General features: G+C 31.5%; 1 protein-coding gene across 1 annotated transcript in view; it reads left to right on the forward strand.

Annotated features, from left to right (window-relative positions):
• The window catches only part of LOC111636291 (kinesin-like protein KIN-7N), a 48,900-nt gene that overhangs the window by 11,819 nt on the left and 24,032 nt on the right, over nucleotides 1-13,049 (forward strand). Inside the window, exons 3-11 of the mRNA XM_023381505.1 lie at nucleotides 2,136-2,242; nucleotides 5,951-6,040; nucleotides 6,111-6,229; nucleotides 6,301-6,414; nucleotides 8,609-8,693; nucleotides 8,803-8,870; nucleotides 10,812-10,871; nucleotides 10,950-11,089; nucleotides 11,173-11,302. Of these exons, the coding sequence (XP_023237273.1) occupies nucleotides 2,136-2,242; nucleotides 5,951-6,040; nucleotides 6,111-6,229; nucleotides 6,301-6,414; nucleotides 8,609-8,693; nucleotides 8,803-8,870; nucleotides 10,812-10,871; nucleotides 10,950-11,089; nucleotides 11,173-11,302 (913 nt within the window). The remainder of the gene's footprint in view (nucleotides 1-2,135; nucleotides 2,243-5,950; nucleotides 6,041-6,110; nucleotides 6,230-6,300; nucleotides 6,415-8,608; nucleotides 8,694-8,802; nucleotides 8,871-10,811; nucleotides 10,872-10,949; nucleotides 11,090-11,172; nucleotides 11,303-13,049) is intronic.

The following is a 13,049-nucleotide window of genomic DNA, read 5'->3' on the forward strand; positions in this document are numbered from 1 at the left end:
AATTTGACTTGCCTAAAATCATTTTTGTTTTTAATTACATATTTTATTAGTCAAATTACAGTATTTTCATTTACAGGACCATAAAACAATTAGTCTTGTTGACAGTAGTAGTAGTAGTAGTAGTAGTAGTAGTAGTAGTAGGTCAGTCAGTGTGGGCTACACTGACTATCTGCACTGACCTTAAAAATAACACCTTCCTCTCAATTTTTGCACAAAACAATCTTAATTGATGTCAGTTGTGATAATTTACAGCCAGTTTCTGAAATTTAATGTGTTTATTTTTGTTTTTGAATTAAATTAGAATAAAATAAACATAAAAAAAGCACTTTCGACATTCCACGACTGTTTTACATTGTTAGAAAGAAGACAAAAGATCAAAAATTATGGTATGTTTAATTTCACCATACCATAATTTTTGATGTAATGCTGACAGTTTCACAGTTTTAGAATAAAAACTTGTTCTTTTTTACCTGATGTAACTCATTCATTTTTTGTGCACTCTCTGGAGAGAGGGCTGTATAAATCTCACTTAAACTGGCATTCCGGTTTTTACAACACAGAAATATCTGATTTTTTTGGCCTCCCCAGATAGATTGACATACCAGACAATCTGCAAAAATACAGTTCGTACAAATTTTCATGTATCAAGAAACTTTCAGAGGACCCATTTATTATTACTACTCGAGGAATTTATGGATAGTTACAATATTACATACTATGTATTTTTGTATTCAATATTTTTCAAAGAAAGAAGTGCATTTTGTTTTCTACTAGATTGTATGAAATTGGTTTCTTCGGTAACGGCATAAAATTGTATAGATTCAGGGCTGTTGAGAATTTTTTTCCAGGCCTGGTCAAAACTTAGTTGGCCCATAGTTATTTCTACCTCTGTAAAATTAATATTATTTTTACTGACAGAAAATAGCTTTTAAGACTCTATTTTATTAATAATAATACATTTTACATATCAGGTCAGTCCATAAGTTCATGCCTATTTTATGACCTTGAGAAAAATCTTGTTTTGCTGTTAAAAATGCCAGTCTAATGTGATACTTTTTACACTGAAGTGTTAAATTGGATCTCATTCATATAATACTGTTCAGAATTGGGAACATTTCAGTTGTTTATTTTCGTTAAAATGGAAGTAACAGATGAATATAAGAGACATGTTTTATACTTTTTATTTTTAAGTGATGAGAATGCTACAAATGCAGCCAAAAAATTAAATACTGTTCATAATCAAACTGTAATTAGTGTAAGGACTGCGCAGAAGTGGTTTGAAAGATTTAGAAATAATGATTTTAGTGTGGAGGATAAGGCTCGTACTGGAAGACCCGTTGACTTTGATGATGATGCTCTCTCTGCACTAGTTGAAGCAGAACCATCTTTAACAGTTGATGAAATTGCGGAACGTTTAAATTCATCCCATGGAACTGTTCATAGACATCTACAACAAATCGGAAAAGTTTCAAAGCTAGGAAAATGGATACCACATGAACTGTCAATAGCTAACTGACAACAACGTCAACTGCTCAACTCCAAAGCTTCAACTGGGAAATTTTACCTCATCCACCATATTTGCCAGATATTGCTCCCAGTGATTATCATCTTTTTCGGAGTTTGCAGAATTTTTTAAAAGGAAAAACTTTTGAGGATGAGAACAATGTAAAAAAGGCTATTTCTGAATATTTTGATTCAAAACCGAAATCATTTTACAAAGACGGGATTAAAAAGCTACCATCAAGATGGCAAGAAATTGTACAAAATAATGGTGAATACATTATAGATTGAAATAAGATTTAATTAAAATTTTTTGTTGCTTTTTTTGTAGATAAAAATGTGCACGAACTTATGGACTGACCTGATATTTCATTTGTTTAAAAAAATGTAACAGAAGGGGTCTGGGATAAAGCAACCCCTATGCAAGTTCTTGGTGGTCCAATTTAAGTTTAAATTCTTGCTTGAGCAAGTTTTCCAAAGCAGTTAAATAAGTATTGGATAGCTTACTTAGAAAAGAGAAAATTTAAAAACCAATATTAATCTTATATAAATTATTACAGTAACTAATTAAATACTTTAAAATATTTTTTAGTCCTTGATTATGATTATTTACATTTACTTTAAATATTCTTCAGTGAGAAAAACAATAGATCAGAAATTTATTGGAAAGTGGAGAATAAAAATACGATCTCTCAGGTAGATAATACTGGAAAACTAGTGCCAAATTGTTCCTATACTTTTGGTGAGTAATGCTGCTTTTATGTTATCAATTAAAGTTTAATGTGAAGTGCAATTGATCGATCAGCATATTGATCACATTAAATTTCTAGAACAGTTGTTCTCAATTTTTTGAGACTGCAAAACACTATTCCTATATTCTATTACATGGAGCATTAGGATCAATATATTCAAACATTGATAAGCAATTCCAGGTTTACTATTCTCATGAAACAATAAAGCAATAAACTAATGAATTTTAGTGTATTGAATAAAATAGCATACATGGAATTTTTCGTGAATAAAGTAATATGTTGTAGTACATTGGAATAAATTTGCAATAAAAACTTTAAAATCTATTTTTGTGGAACACTTGGGGTAAGTCTGCAGAATATGGATTGAGAACAACTGTTCTAGAATAATGTCAAATATTTTAGTGATGATGAAAGTTGTTATAGGATTCTTGTCACAAAATTTATTGATTTATCTATGAAGTAATAAAATATTCTTAACAGTTTAATCGTAAAATACTTGACTTTATTATTATTATTGAGTGTAGAGGAAAGTTAAATTTGAACAAATTTATTTATTTGACTGTTTAAGCATGCCATTATTATTAGATATAACTATTTACAATAACATCATTACTTTTATAAGCTATATTTGCATAAATAGTTGATTCATTGTGTTCAATAGTAAATAAATTTGCATAAATAATTAATTCTTTATGGAATAATTCTAAACTAATTGTTAAAGTCTAGGTCATTGCTTGACTTTGTCATATTGTGAAAGAGTTGAGGTGGAGCCAGAAGCAATTTTTGTACTTGTTTAGGCACAGAGGAGGTGATCCTTGTACCTGATAGTCACTGACAAACAAATCTTGCACTTGTCACCACAAAAGAAACTATCTTTGTACCTATATATGTAGCTAGACTATTTGACACCAAGGGCAATCTTAAATATGGTGCTTTTGGATAAACCTTTCTTTGTCTGTTAAAAATTTTAAAATTATAAAATCACTTTTTATTAATATAATTTTTCATACTCATGTGTGACAGTTTTCTATGAATTTATTAGTTTGCCCATGTAACAAATTTGGAATTTTTGTGCTCTGGACACACCTCTGCCCCTGCCTTTCCATGACCCTGCTTGTACAGTTCCTGCTGACCTTGGAGAGGCAATCCTTGTACTGGTCGGGTATGGAGAGATGATCTTTTCACTTGCCAACATAGAGAGGTGATCCAAGAACAAAATAGTTATAATAATAATCTAAACAAAAATAAACAAACAAATAAACAAAATAGTTGCCATTGATTGCTTTCTTCTTGTGTTTTGTTTGTGTTTTTATGCCTATTTTCCATTAGGTGCATGCAATGCTGTTTTTTTATTTTTCTCCTGTGAATTCTGTTTACAGAAACAACACTACACTGCAGAGCTGTTTGCAATTCTTAAGGCCCTCCAACATGTACAAAGACATGACTACAGACAAACTATAATATATGAGGTCTGTTCAAAAAGTATCGGACTTTATTTTTTCCACGTGAACCAATGATGCGCGGGGGGCCTCTTTCGGTGGAGTTGTGGAGGGGGCAGTCATGCACAGCCCTGAATATTTTCCTGCCTGCAGGAAACGTCAGTCGTTGGCAGTCGGCCTATGAGTGAGGACATGTAGCAAGCTCTCGTCGGATTCCAGTAAGTTGGAAAATGACTGAACAACACGAGCAGCGATATTACATCAAATTTTGCCAAAAACCTTGGTGATACCCGAGCATAAACCATTCGCAAGATTCAGCAGGCTTTCGGGGACGATCCTCGAGGCCAAAAAAAGCGCAGCAGGCCCGCAGCAATATCAAGGTCATGTTGACAGTTTTTTCGACTCTCGTGGGGTGGTGTATTGTGAGTATGCACCACGAGGCCAAACCATCGCAAAGGAGTACGACCAGGAGGTCCTTTGTCATCTTTGCGATGCTGTGTGATGCAAATGACCGGATCTGTGGTCGATCAAAACTTGACAGCTCCATCGTGATAACGCGTCCGCCCATTCTGCGCATCTGATTCGGGCTTTCGTCGCCAAACACAACACTCCTGTCGTTTGTCACGCTCCGTACTCCCCCCACATGGCTCCGTGTGACTTTTGGCTATTTCCCAAGCTGGAAATGCCGCTAAAAGGAACCTGATTTTAGTCGAGAGAAGACATCGACCGGCTGATGGCCATTCCAAAAGATACATTCCAGCAGTGTTTCCAGCAATGGCAGGAATGCTGGGAGAAGTGTATACACTACCAAGGAGAATACTTTGAAGGGGATTAGGGTTTTGTACCTCAAAATCAATAAATGTATTTTTGCCGACCAAAGGTCCGATACTTTTTGAACAGACCTCGTATATATGGACACATGCAGTGCACTGCAGGCAATCAATAGTTTTAGGATAACAGACCATCCAACTCTCAATAGCATAAAGCACCTACTCCAACATCTCAAACTTGCAGGAAATACAATAGCCTTGTACTGGCTGCCCAGACCTACAGGATCCAAGGAAATGAAACAGCAGACAAACTTGCAAAACAAGAAAACAGGAACCAAGCAAGAATATCCAGACTACTATAAAGGCCTAGGTAACTATATCAACAAGTATATATACAACAAATGGCAAGAGGACTGAGACAAACAGCTCAACAATAAACTACACACCATAAAACTGGAGTTAATACAATGGACAACCAGCTAACAGAAAAATTGGAAAGAAGAAATAGTACTTGCCTGATTGAGAACCTGACACACAAGACTAACAGATAATTATCTAATAACTAGGGATACTCAGCTGATATGCTCAACTTGCCACACACCACTTACCATCCAACATACAGGGTGTTTCAATCTGTTAGAAAGAGGAAATTCTAATATGGACTCAAGAGCTAACGTTTGAAACTTTACATAACTAAATAAATAATAATCTACAAACAACTCTTTACTTTAAAGTTCAAAATTTGATTATTTCTGTAGCTTCTGTAGCTTTTTTTTAAAAAAACTGTAAGCTAGTGTAGTCTCTTGATATTTGCTTTTACTTCTAAGCATGCTTGAAATTCTTGAAGTCTTTTCTAGGATTACTTCTTGCTTATAACAATTTTTTTGTTATATAAAGACTTATATAAAGACAATGCAGGCTACCACTTTACTAAGAAGTTTGTAAACAAACCTTTGTAGAGACAAGTGATTTACGATATTTTTGCATATATATTGCCTTAACTTTTGATAACATATCTTCTTTATAACCTTCTACTATAAAACCTCTGTATTCTGTAGTATAAGGCATAGCCAGTTATCATAACACTTAAGTTAAAATAATAATAATGAGGTAATATTACAGTCAAGCACCATCAGCTTGTGGTGTCATCAAACTTCTTGCAGATAGCTATTTTGTTTCATAACCAGCATAATTATAATGAGTGCTGCTTTTAAATAATTATGAATAAATAAGTATACAGATGTTGATAAACCCAACAAATGATACAAATTAACATTACATTAAAAACTAATAGATTGTTTTGAACATAATGAAAGTTGATTTCAACATTGAGTTTAGTATTAAAGTGCAAAAAAGACTTGGAAAACGCATTAATTTTCACACAGACAAATGCATGTAGAAAAATTAAATTTATTTAAAGGTTATAAATTTTAAGTTACATTCTAAGATTTTTAAATTAATAAAGTTAATACAAAAAATTGTTCTACAGATCGAGTGTTTAATGTAAATGACAGCAATTTCTGCATTTATGAAGAGATATGTCTTCCCATTGTTAATTCTGTTATGGAAGGAATTAATGGTGAGTCATTAGAATTCATAATAAGTTGGAAACAATTTTATATAATTTAATTATCTCTTGCACTTTCCAGGAACAATTTTTGCTTATGGGCAGACATCATCTGGAAAAACTTACACAATGGTCGGAACCGGAGATAATCCGGGCATAATATTTTTCACAATAAATTCGATATTTGATACTATTGAAAATGTAAGTTTAAGGTTTATTATAGCACAGTAAATTTTATTTGTTAATAATAATTATAAAATTTCTTTTTATAGATGCCTGATAGAGAATTTTTACTAAGGATTTCATATATGGAAATTTATAATGAAGCCATATCAGATTTACTTTCAGAGAATACAAATCAGAATTTGAGAATCTATGAAAACCTGGTATTAATTTATTTTTATCTCTGTTTAAATTAATCTTTTTTAATTAAATAAGTTTGCATCTGTAGTAAACAAAATCACATTATGGCTTGTGAGCACTAAGATTGGCTTTACCGTTAGACTTATTACACCACCACAGGACATCAAATTAGATTTAGAAAAACACTATTTGATTTTTAGAATGCATTTCGGACATGGAGTCCCTCATCAGCTTTGTGCTACAAAAAATAATAGGAGGTTAACAATTTTTATAAAAAGACTGTGATTGACAGAAATGAACAAAGAATGTGGACTTACATTTGACATGTGGATTCGATGCATTGAACATTAATTAAAAGACTAAACAAGCGATAAAACAAAATTTTCCATTAAAAAACAGTAATGTTGATACAATAACATAATAATAAACTGAGGTACTGGTAAAACAGTAAAGTTGTAAAAATATACATTGTTAAAACAAAATGATAAGTAGATTCACAGTAAAACAAACAGAGTAGCAAGACGATTCGAAGGACATTCCAGAGTAACCGTCACCCTCATCCCTATCCATTTTCACACCTCTCCCCTTTCCCCATGCCCCCTCTGGTCAAATATGCATACCATGATTCGTGAATTTGCTTAGCGCTTTGTTGTCTAGGAACACATCCCCCACGTTAAGTGGGGTCTTACTGTATTATTAATTCTAATTAAATTTTTTTCAGTTATAATCTTCTTCTAAATTTGTTGGCTACAATATTTTTAATTGGTTTTAATTTTTAATGTAGTACATACATCAATTTAACTTGTATTAGATTTTGCAAACAAATCACATTCAAATTCAGTTATAATGAGAAGCATTACAGCACTTGAAAGATTTCCTTATTATAACTATTACTTGTTATATGTGTGAAGAGCAGTGATGTAACTAGGGGAGAATGGGCAGCTTCTTTGGGTGCAAACAAACTGGGCACACTATGGGCAACAAAATTTGTAGCTACGCCACTGATGATTAGTGAAATCTATCTTTTAATTTTTAATTCTAAATAATTTGATTGATTCAAAAAAAAAAAAAAAATATATAAATACATTATATTGATTTTTATTAATAGTTATAAAAACTTCAATATAATTAACATTAAACATCTTTTCATAATTAAAGATAATTTGAATTAATAATATGCCTGATTTCAGTTACTCTTTTTATCTAAGTCTTAAAATTGATGATTGCTTTATACAGTAGAGCGTTGCTTATCTGAATCAATTGGGGACTGGGGTTGTTTGGATAACTTATTTTTCGGATAACCAATTATGTACGAAAAAGTATATTAATTTATCCCGTGTTGAAATTTTTCTCCGCTGCGTGTCGCTTTGTGTTGAATTTTCGTCGATGTTAAGCCTAACGAAGACTATTGTATTGTTAAAAATTATTTTTATTTTGTACAAACAAAATAAATATATTGAAAAATATAAAAACAATAAAAAAAAATATACTTCAGAAGTTAATTTAGAATCAAAAACGTAAAATATTTGAGTAGCTGAAGACATAGGCAAAGATTACAGCACCACAGCACTGGCGAAAATTTAAATTTGCCAACTGGAATTCCTTCGGATAAACGACGCTCTACTGTATTTCTATAATGTTGATACTGTTGAAGAAGATTAAGAAAACTTTCTACACACTTTGACATTTTTAGTATCATGTTCTAACTTGCAAATAATTTCTACTTTTTCATAAACTGAGAGAGATTTTCTTTTCTTCATAGACATCTTTCTTGAGAAGGGTTTGTTTCTAACTATAGTATATGATAATTTTACAATTATAGCGATGATTAGGTAAATTAGCAGACAAGGCTGGAAGCTAGTCAACAAAGAGAGGGACAGTCTACAAAGAAAGTTAAGTGATAAATAGGCCTGTAATCCATGCAGGTCATAAGACTAAGTAACCCTTTCAGTTTTATCGCTTCGAAGAATATGGTATCTCATTTCTTAGTACTTGAACAATTAAGAATGTTCATGTGTTTGCATAGTTACTGAAAATTTGCTTGGTATATTCGTGAAGTATGCTCATTATAACCATGAGAAAATGTATGGAAATATGCATAAATTAAAATTGTTATGGCATTTTGCTCATTATATCCATGTTCATTATAACTAAGTTTGATTGTATATAAGTATATTTTTACACTGATATAAAATTAACAAAATATATAATTTTTAGGATGGTCAGTTGTGTGTACAAGAATTAAAAGAAGTGACAGTTACAAATTATGATCAGATTTGTCAAATATGGAGACAGGGTGAAAGTAAGAATGTTTAAATATTTTAAAGTTATCAAATTTATCAAAGAAGAATAAACTAATTTAAACTATTTACAATATGAAAAAATAATATTACTATATTTCTTTGTTATAGAAAACCGACATATAGATGCAACCTGTATGAATGATAAAAGCTCAAGATCTCACACTATTTTCAGAATGGTAAGCGTTGCTGTATTAAAAATATTATTAATTTATTAATTCTCATCCAAACATGTCAATTTTTGTGATGTAATTCGGATGCTTTATGTATCTGTTGGATAATATGCTCTACTGTATATATATTGTCGGCCTCTGTTGTCGCCTTGTAAAAAAATTGTTTTCTTTTGCTTCTGTACATGCAGTTTTATTTGTAATTGTAAAAAAAAAAAAAAAAAAAAAATTTTTACTTTTGGGTGTTTTTTGTATGGTAGCACACTGTGTTGGCAGTGGGGTTGATATATATGGGGTGCGGACTGGCAACAGGTCATTCGGGTTCTTGGTGTTCAGCTTGTGGAAATATGTCGTCTCTTGGAGCTGTGTATGTTTCTGGTGAACTCTTCTCTTTGTTTGTCATGGTGGAGATTTGTGGTTTTGAAATCTGTTTCCATTGGTGGAAGGACTAGTGAAACACGGTATAAACTTTGTATAAGTGAAGTAATTGCCGGTATACAATATCACTGAGTGAATATTTTTAGCCTGTTTATTGGATTTTGTTTAATGGTTCTTTGCCAAGGGATTCTTTGTGTGAACTGCCATGTGCCATGTACCCTAAGTACACATGTACTTAATTTTTGTATATACATTTTGTACATAAAAAGTTAGTTTTAAGTGTTTCTTATGTTTGTCTGTCCTTTTGGTAATTCAATTCATTCACTCCTGCGAATTTTAACACTACAGATCTTCACAGATCCCACATGCTACATAATAAACATAAATTTTAATTGTTGCAAAATTGAAAGTATTAAATTTCTTATCATGATCATGAGACAGAGGGGTGATAACACCAAAGGTAGAAAATCGCATTGCCAAAAAAGCTGCAATAAATTATTTGAGATGAATTGGAATTGGTCCTGTCATTGAAACCAGGAGAAAAAGATAGAATATGTAATATTGTGGTAAAGGTTAAATATTCTACATTGTTTTTTTATTGAATTGCAATTGTTTTACATAACAATTGTGAGAGTACAGCACTCTCGCTGAAAGGGAATTTACTGCAGGTGATAGTAAGATATTGTTTTTCATTAAATTTCTCTAAAAGAGTCATAAACTTGAAAATCACTGTCAGAATCATTTCAGAACATATCAATTGAGGAATACCACAAATCCCACAGTCAACTGTTATTTATTTTTGAGAAATTCAATTAAAAAAAGCCATGTATCTGATGGATACATATGTGACAAAGTAAGAGTTAAAGTTTAATTCATAAATAATTTTTATCATCATATTTACAAAATTAAGCATTGGAAAATAATATCAGTATTTCTTTTTTATGCAAGATTGTCTGTTATTATTATAATAAAATCTTGTTGAGTTTATGTTTCATGGGTAAAAAGCTTGACTTCAAGTTAACAAGTTTAATACTTGATTTTTTCAGATTTTTCTGTGGCTGTAAATTTCCTGTTATCAAGCCATTTCTCAAGAATCTGTTCACAGAATGATTACAAAATTGTATGTAGTTTATGGCACTTTTGACTGTGTTGTCAACATGCCTCTTGTCACAATCAGAATGCCAGTAAAAGGATGTTGATGTAATGGTGGGATCTGTGTTTGGCAAGGAGCAGGAGTGTTTATCTTAATTGTCTGTATTCATATGGAATGTTAGAGAAAATAAAGACACGGTCCTCCCTATCAAAGGGAAGAGGATACATGGAAAATAGGTTCAAAGTAAAATACTGACAATTTTTACTTAATGAGATCTTATTATATGGAAAACATCCTATATGCTAAGCCCATAACCCATAGATAACTTGAATTAACATGGTTTAGCTTAACAACATTTTGTTGTACTGCATTTTATTCTCTTTCTACAACAGTAATCAACTTCCATTTTTAGTTTAAAAGTATCATTAAAGTTTGAAATTGTATTCAAATAATCCAACGTACACAAAAATAATTTTCAGATCATTGAAAGTAGGAGGAGAGGTGACAATTTAGATGATGCCGTGAAAGTATCTCATTTGGTAAGTTAGATTTTAATTAAAATTCTGAATTAATACAGTTAATGGAGTGTATAAATTAAAAAAAATTTTTTTTAATAGAATCTTGTAGATTTAGCAGGATCTGAGAGATCTGGGCAAACTGGTGCTACTGGAGAAAGATTTAAAGAAGGTGTTCACATCAATAAATCGCTTCTCATGCTGGGTAATATCATTAGTCGTCTCAGTGAAGGAGGAGAAGGGTAAGTTGTGGTTTAAAATTTAATATTAGTTTTTAATTATTATATTTAAATCATTCAATATATTATTATTTATAAATTTTCAGGCAATTTGTAAACTTCAGAGATTCAAAATTAACTAGAATATTACGGAATTCACTTGGAGGCAATACGAGAACAGCAATCATTTGTACAGTTACTCCGGCTTCCTTACAGCAAACGCAGTCAACACTTTTAGTAACTATTTACATTTTAAAATATTTAAGATAAATTACAGTCGACTCTCCCTTATAACACGGTAGATATGTTCTGGTTTTTATGAAATCCATTTTCTACGAGTCCTTAATACATGAGCCAATCACAGCTTGGCACGTATGCAGTTTACAGACTATGGCTGTTTGAAAGGTTTTCATCCATAAAATTAATCGATTCTGGACTAATTCGACTCAACATTTCCAGAATACATATAATTTTTTGGGAATAATCCATATAAACTATGCTATAAACAAAAAATTGTAGGATTACTTACCAAGTGTGCACTGTTTGACGACGCCATTGCTTAAGCTTGTTTTCGTCGTGGAGCTTGTCATAGAATGGCGCTCATGTGCTTCCTGATAAATTATTTTTTTTTGCGAAAAATTCGCTGAACTTTGGAGACATCATTAATATAAATATAATTTTTATGGACGTTAAATAATAAAGGTTTTTAGTAGGTCTGTTGCTCGTTTAAACTCAACGGTTTGTACAATATCTGCTATTAGTCTAGATTCGACCAATCCTGTCGTGACACGAGTCGGCGATGACTCTTTACAGAATTATACGAGTTTTTTAGCATGTTTGTATGAATACTGTCGCAATTTTTTCGCCGTCATAAACGAATCCGAACTATAGGAACCCGTTTTATAGGGGAGTCTACTGTACTACAAAGAAAACTATTGATACATATTTAATAAATTAAATTGTTGCATTTTGTATTTAAAATTAATAAATATATAATAAATTTACCTTCATTTAAATAAAAAGAACTAAAGTAAATTTAAAATGCGGGAGTCGGAGTTGACACATTTTTTTCGACTCCTCTATCCAGAAATTCCTCCCAACTTCAATTCTGACTCCAACTCCACAGCTGTGGTTCTAATAACAGATGTTTAGGACATTTTTAAGGTGTCAGCTATTTCTCATGTTGATCTATGCCTATCATATTGGATTAAAGTCACTACGGACTTATCTTCTATGGTTGAATGCCATCCTGACCAAGATGCATCTTCAAGAGAAAAATCTCATGCCCTAAATTTTGCAAACCATTTCTGGAATGTTTGATCAGTAACTTCATCATTCACATATACAGCATATATTTTTGGAAATAATAGTGCATGAAATGTCAAAAATTCACCTTCTAATCTTCCATTTAAAATTTTTTTTTCTTAAAACATAACATAATTTAAAACAAAAACTGTAACTAGATTTACGTAAGTTTAACTTGTTTAGGTGAGTCTTACAGATATTTATATGTAAGACTCACCTAAACAAGTTAAAACTTGATAAGCATGACAGAGATGACAGAAATGAGCAATTATGTAAATACCCGAACAAACTTTCATTTCAACCCTATACAATGGAAATCTAGATTATTTTTTGAGTTACTTTTTAAAATTACTGTACTTTTAAAAAAGTTTTAAAATTATTTACCACTATGGAGGATGTAGATTTGAGTCTTATCAGACTCTACAATTTATTACAAGTAACGCAAGTCCAGGATCTCATTCCATATTTCCCATTCTTGCTGGCAAATTTGAATTGGACTTGACAGATATAATGGGTTATTAAACCCTATCATAAACATGTGATGGCTATAGGTTTGACTGTAAATGATATGATTATGGTCAGCCATACACTCTTAATATGCTTGTAACATGCATTAATTAACTAATCAATGAATTTAAATTACTATAACTTTCAAATTTGATTACTTCCTAATTCCTGA

This window comes from Centruroides sculpturatus, unplaced genomic scaffold (assembly GCF_000671375.1).
Source record: "Centruroides sculpturatus isolate CEXI.00-Female unplaced genomic scaffold, Cexi_2.0 scaffold984, whole genome shotgun sequence".
Classification (NCBI taxonomy): domain Eukaryota; kingdom Metazoa; phylum Arthropoda; class Arachnida; order Scorpiones; family Buthidae; genus Centruroides; species Centruroides sculpturatus.